This window comes from Meles meles, chromosome 19 (genome assembly GCF_922984935.1).
Source record: "Meles meles chromosome 19, mMelMel3.1 paternal haplotype, whole genome shotgun sequence".
Lineage (NCBI taxonomy): Eukaryota > Metazoa > Chordata > Mammalia > Carnivora > Mustelidae > Meles > Meles meles.
The window spans coordinates 11,411,011-11,429,753 of record NC_060084.1 but is presented as its reverse complement, the minus strand read 5'-3'; the positions used below and the strand labels follow the sequence as shown (position 1 = coordinate 11,429,753).

Sequence of the window (18,743 nt, the reverse complement as noted above, 5' to 3'; positions counted from 1 at the left end):
GATAATTACTACATGGCTCTCTCTGCTGAATTTCATCACTTTATACTGGGTACAAACTTGGCTGCCGGTTTTAGAAGCTGTGGCCCCCCCCCTCAAAGATGACAGTGGCTTATCACCTAATTGAAAGCTTCCACTTCCACCTCCAACCAGTATTTTGAACATGGTAGAAGGATTTTTTTTTCTTTCTCATTGTCAACAGCCAAGTTCTTTATCAGAAGGTCCTGAAGGATCACATTGCAGTGCCAAATGATAGTGTGAGGTTTGCGGTCTGAGCGCAGGCCAGGAGGTGATGCCTCTATTTTGAAGGCAACCTAGAAATGGCTTTCAGATGAAGAATACAGCTGAGATCCTAACAACACAGATGCTTGAGGGGTCAAGACTTGATCATTTGGAAAAATTATCCAGGGTCCTCTCCACGGTTCAAGATGACAAATATTATCAGCCATAAGATTTTGTCATTTTGGGTCCGGTATTACTCATTCTTGCTTTAAAGCTTTTCTGGGGTGGGAACACAGCTCCTAAATACAGTAATTGTTAGGCTTAAATCTATATTATTATTCTGACATTATACTGCATCTGTGATCTAAGTGAATGACTTTCATTTATTGAAAAACTGTTAAGGGGCACCTGTGTAGCTCAGTGGGTTAAAGCCTCTGCCTTTGGCCCAGGTCATGATCCCAGGGTCCTGGGATCGAGCCACGCATGCATCGGGCTCTCTGCTCAGCTGGGAGCCTGCTTCCTCCTCTCTCTCTGCCTGCCTCTCTGCCTACTTGTGATCTCTGTCTGTCAAATAAATAAATAAATAAATCTTAAAAAAAAAAACCCTGTTAAAACCATATTATTTCACTCATATGTGGAACTTAAGGAAACGAATGAACAAAGGGAAAAAAGAGACAAACCAGAAAAAGACTATATATTACTATATAGAACATATATAGAACAAACAGATGGTTACCAGAGGGCAGGTGGTTAGGGGGGGATGGGTGAAACAGGTGAAGGGGATTAAGAGTGGACTTTTCTTGATGAGCACTAATATATGGAATTGTTGAATCACTATATTGTATACCCGAAACAAATTAACGTTATGTTAACTACACTGAAATAAAAACAAATAAATAACCATCAAAATAAGATTCTGGAATAGATGGTTCTAGTGTTACTTCCTGAGGGTAGCTCTACACTGAGGAAGGAGGTATTTGCCTTCAGAGGTCCTTCTTCCAGCACAAGGAAACACATACTGTGGCCAGTATCAGCTTAGTCACTGCTGAGACACAGGGTGGTGATTGCTAAGAATTTAGGTGTGTGAAGTGCCTCCCCTGAGATGCCATGAGCTTTGCAAGAGTATTTAGTAATAATGGATACTAAGATTTACTCTTTGCTTCCGTGGTCTGAAGAAGCTAGTCTTTGTGGTTTTGATTCTTTAAGATGGAATATTAATTTTTAAAAACGCTAAAGATCTGTGTATATTGTGTCATTTTCATATATTCATAACTGAGAACTGACTTCGCAGTTTCCACTTCCATAATTTTCTCATGTTTCATACAACTTACTTTTTAAAAAGATCTATTTATTAAAAAAATAATAAAAAGATCTATTTATTTTAGAGAGAAAGAAAGAGAGCCTGTGAGCATGGGGAGAGGCAGAGAGAGAGGGAGACAAGCAGACTCCCTGCTGAGCACAGAACCTGATCCCACGATGCTGAGATCATGACTTGAGCTGAAACCGAGTCAGGCAATTAACTGACTGAGCCACCCAGGCACCTCTTGATGCAATTTTCTTTTAAGGGCAAAGAGAGTTGTTCTCTTAAAACTATACATTTTGGGGGCGCCTGGGTGGCTCAGTGGATTAAGCCGCTGCCTTCGGCTCAGGTCATGATCTCAGGGTCCTGGGATCGAGCCCCGCATCGGGCTCTCTGCTCCGCGGGGAGCCTGCTTCCTCCTCTCTCTCTGCCTGCCTCTCTGCCTACTTGTGATCTCTCTCTCTGTCAAATAAATAAATAAAATCTTAAAAAAAAAAAACTATACATTTTGATCATGTTCTACTCCTCTCTAGAATCTCCCTTTCAGGGTTATCTTCAGATTAGAATGTCTGAAAGTATGCATCAGGGCTTTCCAGTATCTAGATTACTTACCCATTCCCTCTCCCAAACCCACCCTTTGTTTCTATCTATTAAGGGAAGTTTATCCTTTGGAAAATGTACCCTTTTCTCTGAAGCGTAAGATTCACACTCTCTGTGAAGTCTTTCTTGACAAACCTCATTTGGTTCGATGTCAGCCCCCTATTGCCCTAACCACCCCTCAGCATCCATGTTTACAGACCTCTCCAGCATTTGAAATTTATTCTGCATGTTTTATGAGTCTGTTAATATGTAATTGCATACTTTCATTTACCCTATTTTTTTTTCTTCTGACTCACCTTTTCAACTAGCCCCCCCCCCCGAAGGGAGGCATTTGGTATCTTTAGAGCCTTCAATAAGCTACATACAATGACCCCATAGGTAAAGAAGAGGATGCATATCATCAGGGCAGATCAGGGAAGCCAGTTAGAATGGTAAACTGGAAAAAGACATCAAAAAAGTGGGTAAGGATAGAAGACAGAAAGATACTGCCCCGTATTGAGACCATCTGGTTACATGCTTATAAGTGGGTAACTTTCGGGATCTTTCCCCTGAGAAGTATATTAAGGTCTTCCAGCAGCAAGGTGGTATACACATGCCTTGGATTAGGATACAATGACTAGTTCTGTAAAAGGAAGCAGTGATCTTCAGTCCAATTTCAAACTCCTCCACTGATTCACTGACTGTCCGATTGAGAACATCTACCTTGATTCTCCAGTGTTTAATTCTATTTGCAAAATAGGTATTTTCAATTTTTTCACTCACTCTCTAGCTCATCTCATCCAGCTCAATAGCTTTAAATACTTCTCTCTTGAATTTGAGACTCACAGACCTATTCACTTACACCATGTCTTCATTTGAATGTGTCTCTTGGGCATCTTAGACTCAGTATAGCCAAAACCAAACCCTGATTCTCACCCTCTCAAGCTGCCTCCACCCTATTTCAGTAAATGGCAATTCCATCCTTCCAAAAACCTTGACTTTGACTTGTACCTCACACTTCAGATCCAATCAATCATCAGTTCTGTTGTTCTACCTTCAAAATATATCTAGAATACAACTATTTCCCACCAACCCCACAGACACTATCTTGGGCTAGGCCTACCTCATCTTCCACCCAGATTATCACAACAGTTTCTTAACTGTTCCCGGGGCTTCCATTCTCAACTCCTTATAGTCTGCCTATAAAGAAGCTCGACTGCTCACTTCAAAAGGAAAGCCATACCATGTCACACCTCTACTTAAAATCCACCACTGACTTCTCGTCATTCTAAATAAGAACCAAAGTTCCTCATATGGAATTCAAAGCTCACTAGTTTTATTACACATCTCTTTGATCTCATCTTCTAACACACTCCCTCTTGCTTATTCAGCTCCAGCCAAAAGGGGTTCCTTCTTGTCCCTATGTCAACTACTTTACCTAGTTAGCATTCTATCCCACCATCACTCGTCACCAATCCTGTTTTATTTTCTAAAGAGCACCTACCATTACATATTTATTTTTCATCTTGTTCCACTAGAATGCAAACTCCATGACAGCAGAGGTGTTGTCTGTTCTGTTCATTGCTTTCCCCCAATACCTAGAACAGTGCTCCTTTGTGTAGCAGTAATAATTTCTAGGTATGAAATTCAAAGGATTTTTCACTTCATTGGAGACAAGCAAGCAAACAAAACCCTATTTTGGTTGCTCAGACGATCTTAAAATAACCAAAATACTTCTAGAATGAAACTAGATTCCACAGCATCCATCAGGAATTACAACTGTAGGAAATGATGAATGACAATGCTCAAACCTGCAAGCCTTTCAGATGCATCAGAATCACAAGAATCACGTGCCCAATTAAATGAATATTCTTGATACGTACTCACCAGCTCGTAAACAGATGTTGACCCTGAGCAGACTGTCCTGATGACTCTGCTAGGAAGAAAGGAGTGACATCACTGGAGAACCTCAAGGCATATGCTCAGGCAGGTGACACACGCGCACACGCCGCCTAGGCTGTCATTGCTGAAATCCAAGCTGACTGCCAAAAAAACCTGTCTTATGACCAACTCTCAAGGGAATTCTCCCAGCCTGATGGTCACCTCTAACTCCTCTGCAGTTAAGGTTATGGGGTCTCTTTGTGATTAGTGCTATGTTACGTTCCTCAAATGCATATTTATGATATCTTTTCTTGTTTAGTCAAACACTTATTCATGAAAAAAGGAAGGATATAGAATTTGTTTAAATTCAGTTTCTAGGTCCAAGGCAACCTAATTACGGCTGTCTCCAATACTGAACCCCCGCTTGTCATCAGTACCTCTCTCCACAGTCCCCTCAAACTAGTTACTCTCTGTATTGCGCCCCCAACCTATTACCACCCTAAACAATACTCCCCAAACTGTCAATGCCCCAAACAGATTCCTCCTGCCTTCACCAACCACCAGAAACCCGTCTTCTGTCGTTCATACCTCCAGAATTCCCGCCGCACCGAGACTTCCCTCAAGAAAGCCACTATGAAAGCGCTATCCTATCAGCCATACCCCCAAACTCCTCTTCCTGTTACCAACGTCCACCGAGCCCCCACTCCTGTTACCAGCTCCCGAAAACATCCCCTTGCAGTCACCAAAACCCTCAAAGACAGCCCTGTAGTGAACGTCATCATCCCCACTTCTCCGCGGCAGCCCCTGTTGGAGCCGTCTCCTGCCGCGCCCCTTTACTTTGGCCCCGCCCCCGGCGCGCGGCCCTGCGAAAGGCGCCGGAAGCCCCGCCCCCGGCCGGTTGCTAGGCTCCGGCAACCGGAAGTCCCGCCTGTCGTGTAGTCGCCGCCGCCACCGCCGCCGCTGCCGTCGTTGTTGTTGTGGTTGGTTCGCTGAGCTCCGCGGCTCCGAGAGCCGGCTGCATCCCTTCCCAGCCACCACCATGAAGTGGATGTTCAAGGAGGACCACTCGCTGGGTAAGGGCTCCCTGAGAGAACGGGTGGTGGGGGGTCAGGACGGTGGGTGGGCCCCCTCCCCCACTCGGGCCGCCTTGGGCTGGGCCGGGAGGGGCGGATGCCGAGCTTCGGCGTCGGTTCGCTGAGGCCTCGGCGCCCCCGGCGGCTGCCCACGGATCTTGTCCTGCCTTTCGCCCTTCTGCCGGGATGCAGGGGCCGAGGGCCGAGGCCGCTGAGACTCCGGAACAAGGGCCCCGGGGCGTGCGCAGGTCGCTGGGGGAGGAGGGTTGGGGACCCGGGAACCTGGGGTCGGGCAGGAGCGACCAGCAGCCCGTTCCTGTCTCCCACAGAACACAGATGTGTGGAATCTGCGAAAATCCGAGCGAAATATCCCGACCGGGTTCCGGTGAGTGCACTCCCCGCCCCCTCACCTCCCTGTCACCCCGTCGTTTAGGACTCGTGATAAGGCCCCGGGCCATTCAACAGTTGACAAGTTGAGGTTCCAGTCCCAGTTATAGTAGCAGACAGGCCAGACTGGGTTAGGGGCCTTCCGGGTCCGTGGCGTGAGGGGCTTGAGCTGGTGCTGTTCAGGGTGTCTCAGTGCTGAATCTCCTGATCTAGGCCAGCGAGCTGTCTGCAGCCTCTGGGCTCCCTCGCCAATTATGTAAGGAACGATGTTCTAGGACAGGGCAACAGGTCACTGCCACTTTTGGGAACAACGGTGGAGGAAGACTGTCACTTTGGTCTTAGATGTGGTACTTTGGTCTCAGGACACTCATCTTTGACTTTGAATGTCTATCTTTGCTTGACTTCTGGCTTCCTTTCCTCACCAAAAAATCTGAGAAGCGTCTGAGAACCCTTTCTCTTGTTTCTCCTTAATCAGTAATAAATATGATCCTTTATTTCTTCTGTGGTAGGGGGTAAGTTTGTGTAATCCTTAACTGATTTTTAAAGGACATCCATGCCTGTCATTGTAGCTCATTGTTTGAACAATTCCTTTGAGGAGGGGTCAGGAGAGACACATTTGAAACCTAGGTCAGGGAGAAGCAACAGGCCAAATGAGGAGCTTGGTTCTTGCCTGTCTGGGATTGGCACTCATTCCTATTAGGCCATCCTTTCCCGTTTCCTTTGTTCCTTGGGATCTTCTCCTCTGGTGTGAAGGCAGATCCATTCTGGGGTCCTGGAGTAACTGGCTGTAGGTGAAACCTTTACCAGATAGTCTCAGTTCTGCCCAGATTAAATGTCGAAAAGCTTTGTAGTAAGGGCTGTGTTTCTCTTATGCTTGCTGAGATCCAGGATGATAAACATAATTGACCACAGAAAAGCACTTTCTGTTTCTATATCATACATTCCTGTCAGTTCTTAACCTCCAGAGTTAAGAGTTTGTGGTTTATTAAATCAGGGACCTATTTTCCAGTGTTGTGCAGTTTCCACCCACCTCCTTGCCCACATACTATTCATCAGCTCCCTGACAAGGCAAGGCCAGAATACAGGGCCAGAGCCTCACTTTAGAAATCCAGTTCTGATCTCTGTTTGCTTTCCTAGGTGATTGTGGAAAAAGTCTCAGGCTCTCAGATTGTTGACATTGACAAACGGAAGTATCTGGTTCCATCTGACATCACTGTGGCTCAGTTCATGTGGATCATCAGGAAAAGGATCCAGCTTCCTTCTGAAAAGGCAATCTTCCTGTTTGTGGATAAGACAGTCCCACAGTCCAGGTGAGAGGTGTTTACTGGCATTGGCCATCTGCTTGGCTGTTTACAGAACTCTGAATTTTGGAGGTCAGAAAACTCTTAGAGGTCCTGACTGGAAGTCTGGATTTTGTGCTCCCTGTCATGAGGAGTTCAAGGAAAATAAGAAAGGGCTGTAGTGCGTGGGAATGTACTTTGGATCAAGAAAATAGAACAAGGTTGGACTTTTAAAAAAAAAAGCAAAACCTGAAATCTAGCCTCAGACCCTCATGAATCCTTTAAAACAGTTGAGGATTTACTTAGGCTTAAGCCATCAGTAGAACTGAAGCCTAAAATGAGGTTTTCTTCAAATGACCCATGAAATAAGTCCTCCCATTCTGCACTGGGAGCCTGTGGGCCCTGCTGAGGCTCGGCTCCAGTTAATCACCCTGCTGCTTGCTCTCCAGACCTAGTTCTGTGCCCCTGTGCGAGCCCGTAGCTGCCTGATCCTCAGGTATGCTGGAATGGCTACTGTCCAGCAAAAATTCCCGAGGTTTCTTTATAGACTTACACCTCCCTCACACCACCTGCTCCACTGTCAGAGTCATTGCCCCCCTGCCTTGCTGTAGCTGTTGTGCTGCCTGGAAGCTTTCTTTGGGATAACTTGGGGCCTGAATCTAGGCATGGGCATTACACTTCCCTCCTGTGCAGTTGACAACCTAGCTCTAGTCCCCTGTGGGAAAAAGAAAATGGACTGGCTCCTTCTGGATTCTGGTGAGTCCTTTGCCATTACTGGTTGAGTACTAGCCCCTGAGCCAGATGCTAGGCCCTCTCCCCTGAGTGTGAGTTCCTGGCTGCTTCTTATCTTGGAGACCCAAACTAAGCCTCATTTATTACCCTCCAAAGTAGTACTTCTAAAAGCTAAGACTTTCAGAAGCGCAGGGAACGAGGCCATGTAGCCAAAATGTTTCCTTTGAAAATCCTTAAAAGCTCCAGAAAAGGTATAAGCCAAATTGCAGTCCTTTTCCTATGAAAAGTAGAGAGCTCTGGTTATTTTTTGGTCTGATTTTTGCTTTCTAGTCTCAACTACCTCCATTTCCTGTGTTTGGCAGAGAAGCAGGTTAGGAGAGAAATGAAAGCTTCTGCCTAAGGAGGTAGGCCTTGGCCCTGCCTGCTAGGTGCCGTTGGCCTACTGCAGCTATCGTTCGGGAAGCTGCGGTGTTGGCAGAGGCAGTCTTGCCGCCTGTTGGAGCTCTTCCAGCTTTCCTTCCTGGGCCTGTAGGCTTCATGGTACTGGGTGCGCTTTTCATCAGGGTGGGAAGCCGTGGGCATCTGTGGTCACACTCAGCTTCTCTCAAGGTGGTGGGGAAGTAAATCCTCACTCCTTCCGCCTGTAGCTTCTGCAGAGTCTTGGCGACCCTGTCTTTCCTCCTTCCTGGAGGTGGCTTCTCAGTAGAGGAAGTAGGTGACTTGACCTGTGGCATTGAATTTATTTTATCAATTCTGATCCCATGATACATCTTAAAGGAAAGGCTTTGGAGACATTGTTACTCTGATGGCCCCATGTTAATCTAGCAGTTAAAATGGCTGCAGATTAGCGACTGCCCCCTCCTCCATTATCCCCGAGCTATAAATAGAATTGGAAATGAAAGTGATTCTCAGGGCAGTAGAGGCTGCTTCCTTTTCTCTCCCAGTCCCTTTTGCCTTTCTAGGCTGGTAAGAATCAGCCCTAAAGCAGATGACACCAGTGACCCAAGTCAGGTTTTCAGAGAATGAATAACCAGGCTTCCTCTGCCTGGGCCTTTGGCCTCAGTTAATGGCTTTCTGTCCCACACTTAATGCAGCAGTTTGGTTTTATTAAGAAAAATGGTTTCTAAACAAAAGTGGTGTGTGACATCATTGGGCTTTATGCAAATGCTGATCACCTGACGACAGCACACACACAATCGCACAGGGTCTCCGTGAAAGCTGGTGTGTGACTCAACCCTGCCTTCTGCTCCCCAAGGCACTTAAGCAGCAGCCTCTTCCTCAGATCCTTCCAGCCTCCTTAGGGAGGTGCAGGGCCTCCGTTAACCTTCCACCAGGACTTGCAGCCTTAGGAGAGTCTGGGGACACGGGAGTTGGGAAATGGTGAATATGGGCCTGCAGGAGCCCTCTCCCATCCTGTAACAGACAGAGCTGCGGGAGGGTCACGTGTGAGGTGGGAGGCGAAGCAGAGGTAACTTCAATTATTTTTGCCTTGCAGTGGAACTTTGGGAGAGTGTTCTGGAACACAAGTGATTATCATGTAAAAATGTGATCATTTAGAGTAGTGAGTATTAAATACTGATTCTAGAAATAGAGACCAAGGCAAGTCCCTGAGAGTTTTACTTCCTAAATTCTTTCTGAGTTCTGTTTTTTTTAAAGCAGGGCTGGGGGAGGGAATCTCACTCAGCTCCCTTTTCCCATTTAGCATTGGAAAGCTGAATTCTCTGCCTAGGTTCCTGTATCCAGAATCAGCCCCAAAACAAAAGAATTGTGTCTTGGTGCAGACCGAGCTCGAGAAAGAGTATCAGTGTACAAGCTTCCCAGTCATGGCATTAGGGGAGAACCCAGACCTGGCAATGGTATCTACATTTTGGTCTTTGTTTAGAACACAGACGAGTCTTGTTAATCCCCATTTAAAATGGAAACAGTAGTATGTTATTAAGTAAAATATCTCTAAGATGTGATAATTTGGGAATGTTAGTTACATTTGGAAACCGGTGTTGTTTAATATTGTGGTGCTTAGTTGCTTCTTCGATTTTAAAGAACTATTAAGTGAAAGAAAGTTGTGAGATCTTACAGTCCATCCTTTATTTAGAAATGTGCTTAGATTAAGCACTTTTGATCATTTCTAGGTAAATATCTTTTCAAAGGTTTATTCCTGCAGTAACAGAATAAGGTTTATTTATATCCGAGAAAGATCTGACAAAAGGAAGAGCCAGTAGTTTTTATTTTTTAGATGTCGGGAGCCTTTCTGGCTACATGACCTCTCACTTCAAGGTGGTTGCCTTTCCAGGGTCCACAGCAGTGGCCATTGTCCTCCCAACTCACCCCTGCTGTCCTCCCCATCCTCCCCTGCTGGAAAGAGAGAAGTCCAGGTCCAGTGGAAGCACGCGGGCGCCAAAGCAGATGGGTGTCCAGGTGTGTGCCCGTCAGGCCAGCCAATTCCTGAGTCAGGCTGGAGCCCACAGCCTTCACTGACCTTGGTCAGTGGGCCGCGGAGGTTCTGCAGGGATTAGGCACCCACACAGTTCTCTGTCGGCTGCCCCCGCGCATGTGCTCGCGAGTAGCTTAAAGCCAGTGTTCGCCCGCAGCAGCACAGCCGTTCCTGGATGGGGATCCTTCTGAAAGGTGCCATTAGTATTGGCTGGTTTGTCTGAATCTGGGTGACTCTGAGTGGAGGGGTGAGTGACTGTTTTTGTGGTCAGTTTAGGTTCACTAGACTCAGTTCTTCAGGGTCCCACCATACCTGAGATTGGTTCCGTGGCTTGAATCTGCCATTGGCTTTTCCCATCTCTTTCCTTGTCAGACTCACAGGTGTGGAAGGTGGTGGGCCTCCTGGTGCTTGGCCGCACCCTTCCAGGGTGAGTGCCTGTCCTCGCTGATGTCACAGTGGTGAGCTTTAGGGTGTGAGGTCATCTCTGTGTGTCTAACTTAGCCAGTAACTTGGGCGGGAAGCTGTGGAGGTGCAGCGTGGCCCGCAAGTTGTCGGGCCATCCCGCAGGCCTGTGCTCCTTAGCCCGACCGGCGCATCAGAGCCACCGGTGCGAGCATCCTCGGGCATCCCGGCCGCGGCCTGCCCAGCGCAGTGGGGCTCGGGCTCTGTGGCCTCTGTGGCCTCTGAGACAGAGGAAGCTCCTCAGAGGCTTGTGGAACTTGTCCTAAACTGACAGGCCAGCCTCCTGTTGGAGACTGTCCACTGACTGGGGTCGTGTTTTGTCCCCCTGCACTTCCGTTTAACTCTTTAATGGGACTCAAAATGTAAACTGTGTTCGCGGCCAGCTCTTTCTGGCTCCAGACCAGATTATTCGGCTTTGTATGTGTGTGGCCCGATCCCATAAGAGCTATTTTGAAATCATACCGTAAGATGTCTCAGTGTTCTGCCACGGCACTCGGTGACTCTCAGAATCGGGCATTCGGTCCCGGGCTGCTGAATGGAGTGTGCGGCGGCTCCCCGCCTTGAGTGTCGTCACTTTCCAAGTGCCTGCCCAAGGGCTGTCCTCTGCGTGTAACACCCAGTGCTGCTGCCAGCCGAGTCAGGTTTCCGACGAGGCTGTGTGACAGGAAAGGAGAACAGCAAGAGGACTCTTAGAGTCGTAGCACAACCAGCCCGCTGTCACGTTACAGGATCTGAAGGAGACAGTCGTGTGACGCGGAGGCTGGCAGTGGCCGCCTTCCTCGGACATCTGTTACAAATGTAGCATCTCGGGCGCCCCTCTGACCTCCCGAATCCAGAGAGGCACTGGGAGCAGACGTGCGAGTGATTTCGGGCGCGTGTGTGTATGTGTGTGCGTGTGTGCGCGCGTGTGTGAGCAGCTCTGTTCCCGGGAGATCTGTGAAGGTACAGGATGCCGACGTGAGGGCAGTAGGACAGATCTGCGTGTTCACTTGGAGGCGGCACGGCTTAGTGCGAAGCCCGTGTCCTGGCGTGAATCATGTAACTTCCCTGAGTGTCCTTTTTTTTTTTTTTTTTTTTTAATTTTTTTTTTCTTTTTTACAGATAGAGAGAGAGAGAGAGATTACAAGTAGGCAGAGCAGCAGCCAGAGAGGGGAGGAAGCAGGCTCCCTGCCAAGCAGAGAGCCCGATACGGGGCTCGATCCCAGAGACCCTGAGATCATGACCCGAGCCGAAGGCAGAGGCTTAACCCACTGAGCCACCCAGGCGCCCCCCCTGAGTGTCCTTTATCTTACTGCCTCACTTCTGTTGTTCTCTGTAAACTGTGGCTTGTCATCCCTGTGAGGGTGATGTCGCCTCCGAAGACTGCCGTGAGGAGAAAAAGAATAAATTCAGAACAGTGCTTGGCACGTAAGTGCTGTTATAATTCGGAGTGTTATGATCCCCCTCTACAGCAGCGGGGGTACAGGTCAAACAGATGTATAAGCCCCAGTTTAAAAGACAGTGCGGATTAGAGACAGGCAGGAGCGAGAGCCACATGGTGACCAGCCTCTGCTCGCACAGTCTCCAGGCCTGCTGTAGGCAGTGGGGGGCCCTTGTTCACCACAGGCCGAGTCTGGGGTGGGCCACCGGTATTTATGTAGCTCCTCAGGTATTTCTTTTCCTTTTTTTTTAAGATTTTATTTATTTATTTGAGAGAGAGGGGGAGAGAATCTGAGCCAGACACCCCAGTGAGTACAGAGCCCAGCACGGGGCTCCATCCCATGACCATGAGATCACGGCCTGAGCCGAAACCAAGACTCGGACGCTCAGCCAACTGAGCCACCCAGCCGCCCCTCCTCAAGTATTTCTAATTCAGCAGTGGGATTTGGAGTCTATGCACTGGGGCTTCTGACTTGCTAGGAACGGAGCATACTTAGTCTGTTGGGTGGAACCAGACGTGACATTGGTATCAAGCCGTGGCTGCCTTTGAATTGCACAGTCTTTTACTTTGCCTCTAAATCCCTCTGGGAATGAATGGCCTTGGGGAGATGGTGGCACAGGTGCTCACCAAGGTCATCCCGGACATGTGGATGAGGTGGGCTTCAAGAGCTGTGCAGTTGCTGCGGCTGTTCTCCCTGTCCCCTCACCCCGAGCCATCTCCGAGAAAAGCGGGCGTCCTGGGGCATTCCCAGCCAGCCGGGTGGACGTCTTGAGAGAGGCAGCTCCGTGTCAAGCCTTTGGCTGGTCGCTTGCTCCTCACGGCACTTCCTAATCACATGGCTCTTAAAGATGAGCGTGGCAGACAAACAGAAAAGACAGATGGGACGCCTGACTGGCTCAGTCAGGTAGAGCCTGCAAATCTTGATCTCAGGATCCTGAGTTTAAGCCCCACGTTGCTTGCTTAACTTAAGAAAAGCAAATACGTGAAAAAGACAAGCATGGCTCCCTCTGGTAGAGAGACCGTTTTTTCCACCTCGCTTCACCTGGAATCATCTTGGGCAGTTTAAAAACCTACTGATGCCTGGGCTTGAGCCTGGAGATGTCGCAAGGCTCCCCTGTGATTCTGTTGTAGCGCTGAGGCTGGGACCCACTGCTCTCCGGGGCCTCATGCGGGGGCTTCCTCCCTCTGTCCACCGTCCCTCGAGTCCTCGCGTGCTCCCGGGCAGTGCTGTTGAGAAATGGCGTGTGAACCACATTTGTCATTTAAAATGTTCTAGTGCATTAAAAAGGAAACAGGTGAAGTGAATTATAATATATTTTATGTATCCAGTATATCCAAAATGTCATTTCAACATGTAATAAAAATTAAGGTTTTTACATCCTTTTTTCCCCAGCGGGCTTGAAATCTTGTGTATGTTTCACACAATGTTGTTACACAATGTAACACATTCCAGTTCAGACAAGTCTGAGCGTGCTGCCTGGAGCCAGCGGCTACGGTACCGGACAGCCAGACTGCAGGACATTTCTCTCCTAGCAGAAGTAGCGCGCGTGCACAGTGCTGGGCCAGGGCGTCCTTATTTTACACATCCCAGGTTAGAGCTTGGGAGTACCGTGTTAGTTACCAGATGCTGATCACAGGTCATTTGTATTCAGACTCATCCGCCCTCATGTTGTTACTTAAGAATTCTCATCTGCCCACGCAGCCAGCCGGGCCAAGCTGGCAGTTGGGCAGGAAGAACAGGAAAGGGAAAACTCCCCCTTGCTCCGCGCGTGGCCCGTGTCCCCGTTTACACGGAGGTGCATGCGGCCCGCCCGGAGCGCGCCAGCAGAGTGGGCCTGTCCCACTTGTACCAGCTTGCGGCCCTACCTGCCTCTGTCGCCCCCGGCCCTTGTTTTACTGAGTCCTGCTTATAAGCCGCTGTTGTGGCCTGTGCAGCGAGTGATCTGTGCCGTCTGGCTGTCAGACTGCTGTCTTACTGGTTCTCGGTGACCCCACGTGTGGGGACACACTGATGTTCAGCACACGTCTGTGTCGCCTGCTATTCTCATAGCGCAGTCACGTGGCCGCGGCTCTCCTGGGGTTCCCCGTGGTGCTAGTCTTAACTCTGGAGCCCATACAGCTCAGATCCGTGGCAGAGAACTAGATGGGGTCTCCTGTACCGCATGCAGTCTGCTTTACTGCTTGGGAAAACCAGCTTTCCTGCCCACACGTGTTTAGTTTCAGCAATATCTATTTTCTGGAGGGTTCTTAGGAGCGTTGGGCAGGGTTTCTTTGGATCCCAGATACAGTCAGGGCTTTTTGCATTCCATGTGAGGAAAGAACTTCTCTTTGATGGCACTGATGCTGATCGCTGGGGCACGAGGGTTTTGGTGGGGGGCTCCCACAAGATTGAACCCACTGATACTTGTCATGTTAGGTACAGATTATAAACCTTCACATAAGCCTGAAGGAGAAGCAAGCCCCATGTAGTTTCTTTATCTTGGTCCTTCACCCACACAGGGATGGGCCTCTTAGGCTCTTAATTTTGCTTAGGTTTTATCTCCTGCCCTTGGCATCCAGAAAGCATTCAGGTACTAACCAGGCAAGCCCACTGAAGGAGCCGGCACTGGCCTCTGAAGGAAGAATTTGGTGTGAGTGTGCAGCGGATGGCCTTGCCTCAGAGCAGGAGGGTGGAGATTTGATTCTAGCCTGATTTACTGATTGCCAGGGGCCCAGTTTATTTTAATCTTTCCTGGCTCCATTTCCTTTCCGTAACACGGATTGTTGGCACACAGCAGTGCTGAGATTGGAATTACTTTCACTTTCACGATCTACCACCCAGGCAGAGTAACCGGTTCCAGCGATCTGTCCCTTATCCTCAGATCATCTTTCTTCAAACACCCAGACTCAGTGAACAAACCCAATTCTCAATGTTGTTTTTTCTTTTCTTTCAAGCCTAACTATGGGACAGCTTTACGAGAAGGAAAAAGATGAAGATGGATTCTTGTATGTGGCCTACAGCGGAGAGAACACTTTTGGCTTCTGAGGGCCAGCGCTGGGCTAGGTGCACCGTTCCTGCTTGTGTATCTTGTAAATAGCTGGCCGTTTTCAGTTACCAGACCTCTTCACATAGACCTAAGTAGTGCATTTGTAACTGGATTTATTTCTTAATATATTGGAAGGTTTTGTTTCCTTAGATTAGTAAATTATCATACAGAGTTTTATTTTGAGTTTTCCTTTTTGTGCACTGTCCTCATGGCTGTACCCTCCAGGGAACCTGTTCTCTGAGGATCATTATTTAATGAAGATATTTCCATATTAAAGTGAGGTAGGTGGGGTATTAAAGTGAAAGGGAGGGAGATCATACATTTCTTCTGGATTATGTTTGAAGTGTTAAAGATGGCTAAGTATTAAAAGCACCCAAATTAAATCCTTAGCAATCAGACACTTGCTTCACTAGATTTTGCCAACTGCCAATCATGTTGGACTGAGCTAATCTGTTCCTCTTTCTGAAACTATTAAGGTAAATAATTAACAATAAAACTTCCTCTTATAAAGGCATTGCAGTGTGACCATGTCCTTTATTTGCTTTCTTCCAGAAGGGTCAGAGCAGTGGCTTGGTTTCTGCTAGGCCAGCAGGAGGGTTTGTGGGGCCCCTGGCTGCACAGCCTGGGACAGGAAGCAGTGATCTATGTCGTAAGAGAGGCTTTTTGTTTTGTTTTGTTTAAGATTGTATTTATTTATTTGACAGAGATTACAAGTAGGCAGAGAGGCAGGCAGAGAGAGAGGAGGAAGCAGGCTCCCCGCTGAGCAGAGAGCCCAATGCCGGGCTTGAACCCAGGATCCTGGGATCATGGCCCGAGCCAAAGGCAGAGGCTTTAACCCACTGAGCCACCCAGGTGCTCGGAGAGGCTTTTTTTTTTTTTTTTTTTTTGATGGTTTACATATGCAGATGGTTCAGATACAAATATTAGTAAAAGGTAGACCTTGAGCAGTCTTCCCACTATTGTTTCCTGACTCCCTAACCTTCTGCCTTATGGGAAACTACTTTAACTAGTTTCTTGTTTCTTTCTAGTATTTTTGGAAGTATAATTAAATGTGAATATATGTCCTTATTTTCTTCTATTTTTTCCTACAAAAGAAAACATATATTTATATATGTTGCTTTTTTTTCATTTAACAGTATATCCTGCTGACCTTTCCATATCAGTTCATAGGGAAACTTCTTTCATTTTCACAGCTAAATGGTATTGTGCTGTGTGAATATGTGATTACATACCTAGTACCTAGGCCCCTATTAATGGCCTTTGGCTTATTTGCAGCCTTTCACCATTACGTACAGTGTTGGGATGATAACTGTACACACACGGCGTCTTACATGTACTTGGGGCGCCTGGGTGGCTCAGTGGGTTAAAGCCTCTGCCTTCAGCTCAGGTCATGGTCCCAGGGTCCTGGGATCGAGCCCTGCATGGGGCTCTCTGCTTGGCAGGGAGCCTGCTTCCTCCTCTCTCTCTGCCTGCCTCTCTGTCTAGTTGTGATTTCTCTCTGTCAAAGAAATAAAAAAAAAATTAAAAAAAAAAAGAAAACATACATTTATATATGTTGCTTTTTTTCATTTAACAGTATATCCTGCTGACCTTTCCATATCAGTTCATAGGGAAACTTCTTTCATTTTCACAGCTAAATGGTATTGTGCTGTGTGAATATGTGATTACATACCTAGTACCTAGGCCCCTATTAATGGCCTTTGGCTTATTTGCAGCCTTTCACCATTACGTACAGTGTTGGGATGATAACTGTACACACACGGCGTCTTACATGTACCTGTACTCTTCATGGGACTGCTCTCCAAACCCTCTTCCTAGAAATCACAGTAAGATTTTCCCATGCCCACGAGTTTCATGATTTCTCACAAATTAGTATAAATATGTAGGCTTCCCGGAACACAAATGCATCTAAGAGGAAAACTTAGTTACTTTCCCAAATCTTCCAAAGATAGCCTGTGTTGGAGGCTGGAGGCCGACATAGAGAATCACTAGGTATCACCCCACGATCAACATGTGGTTTAAATGACTCCCTTAAACTCTGTCCTGGGGAAGAAAGATCTTTAGCTTTGTCTTCACCAAATCATAGAAATAACCTGTCAAGGCCATCCACTGAGGTCAGCTCCCCAACTGGGATCAGAGGAATCACTTGTCATTAAGCATCGAGTTGGTCTTTCCCAAACCTGACCCAACAGAATCTGTGGTCTCTTTGCTGGTAGTTTCCAACTAGAAGCAGGTGCAAGCTGACCTCTGAGTGAGCAAGGGAAAGGGAAGGAACAAATTCTGTGTTGAAGGGAATCTGTTCGCAGTGATGTACACCCAACTCGAGCTGGTTTAAGCTCTAAAGAGGCCATTAGCTCAGTTAGTTCACCTGGCGTCAGACATAGCTCGCACCAGAAGTTGATTGATAACATCAAAAGTCTTTCCTCTTGGTTTTGTTTCCCTCTTCACTCTCAGGCAGCCTCCTCTCATGTGACAGTGGCGTGGCCCCATCAGTGCAGCCAATCCAGGGGAAGAGCATTTCTTCCGAGGGCAGTGTCAGAAGTCCCCCAGGGACTCCAGCCTCACTTGAATTACCAAAGAGCCCCCCACCCTTCCTGGCTGAGACAGGGACTGGTGGGAAGGAAAGGTAAAACCCTCAACAGTACGAACAGAAGAGGATTGTAGAGAAATGGGGAAGGGCTAGCTTTCCAAAGGCATTTTGATCTGTTTCTGTTTCACAACCACAAACCCACAAACGCAACTGAACAGAAATAGTAGGGGGAGAAGAAAATAAAGCAAGGGTCACCATAGCCAGCTGTTTTTCTTTCTTTTAAAAGTAATTTTTAGAGGTGTCTGGCTGGCTCAGTTGGGAGAGCATGTGACTCGATCACTGGGTCGTTGAGTCTGAGCCCCATGTTGAGCATAGAGATTACTTAAAAGTTTTTTAATTAAAAGATGAATTTTTATAGTTTTTATCGAGCTCTCACTGGATAGAAGATGATTTATAAATATTATTAAGATTAGTTTTCAAAAGGCACTCATGAGATACAGGTAGTGTAATTCTCATAGCTCTACTGCTACCAAGTGACAGCGCAGACACCAGACTTGAGATTTAAGAGGAAAGACAGTTGGCCGCGTGAAATCATGTCATGGTGTTTGTTTTTTCTGTTTACAATGTGCTTCACACTGCTGGACAGTGAGGCACAAACAGGAATAAAAGCATTACCTCATCCTCCAGAAGCTTACAGTATGGGGGGTAAACCTACACATAAACAAATAACTAAAAAGTGATACTAGAAAGTATTCTTGGGTCAGAGGAGGGAGCAGCTGTTATCGATAAAACAAGCTCCTGAGGAAAGCAGTCTTACTTGTAATACCAATAACAATGGGTTTGCCCATCTTGTCTTCAGGATGTGGCATCTGAATGAAGATTTGAAAAGTTGAAAAAAAAAAAAGTAGCATCTAGTGTCCCCTAATTCTAGTCCTTAAAAGATAGTAGCAAAGTTTTACAGATGAATTTTTTCAAACTGTATAAGGACACCTTAACCTGTTCTTAAATTTTCAGAGATTAGAAAACGAATGATCACAAATTGATTTTGACACTGAAATCCCAATGCCAAAACTTCATAAGAGAAAAATTACAGATTGATCTCATTCATCACCACAGAAGAATCCTAAATAAAATATGAGTAAATAAAATTTTACAGTGTACTAAAACAGTTATGACCGGGGTGCCTGGGTGGCTTCGTCAGTTAAGCCAGGGTCATGATCCCAGAGTCCCGGAACTGCGCTGCTTTGGGCTTCCTGGTCAGTGGGAAGTTGGCTTCTCCCTCTGACCCATCCTCCTCCTGTGCTCTTTCACTCACTCACCCTCTCTTAAATAAACAATCATGACCAGGTAGAATTTAGCTCAAGAATGGGTAGTACATCACCAAAGGCAAGGGAAGCAAGAGCAAAAATGAACTATTGGGACT

At 47.1% G+C, this 18,743-nt stretch overlaps 2 protein-coding genes across 6 annotated transcripts in view; one reads left to right on the top strand and one right to left on the bottom strand.

Moving 5' to 3' along the window:
• The first annotated feature begins 4,896 nt into the window (after positions 1-4,896).
• Positions 4,897-15,304, top strand: GABARAPL2 (GABA type A receptor associated protein like 2). Its single transcript, XM_045987378.1, has 4 exons — positions 4,897-5,052; positions 5,382-5,437; positions 6,577-6,749; positions 14,699-15,304. The coding sequence occupies exons 1-4, from the start codon at positions 5,019-5,021 to the stop codon at positions 14,787-14,789; spliced, it is 354 nt and encodes a 117-aa protein (XP_045843334.1). The 5' UTR covers positions 4,897-5,018; the 3' UTR covers positions 14,790-15,304.
• Positions 6,765-18,743, bottom strand: part of ADAT1 (adenosine deaminase tRNA specific 1) — a 50,881-nt gene continuing 38,902 nt past the window's right edge. Inside the window, exons 12-13 of one of the 5 annotated variants that reach the window (XR_006816170.1) lie at positions 12,839-12,991; positions 10,914-10,998 (exon numbers count right to left, since the gene is read on the bottom strand). Coding sequence is in view for 1 of the 5 variants with exons in the window: in XM_045987375.1 (XP_045843331.1) it covers positions 10,848-10,998 (151 nt within the window). In the remaining 4 variants the exon portion in view is untranslated. Of the gene's footprint in view, positions 10,999-11,640; positions 11,707-12,005; positions 12,992-18,743 lie in introns of those variants that run through there. The other 4 variants (XR_006816171.1, XM_045987375.1, XR_006816172.1 and 1 more) reach the window with 4 other exon arrangements.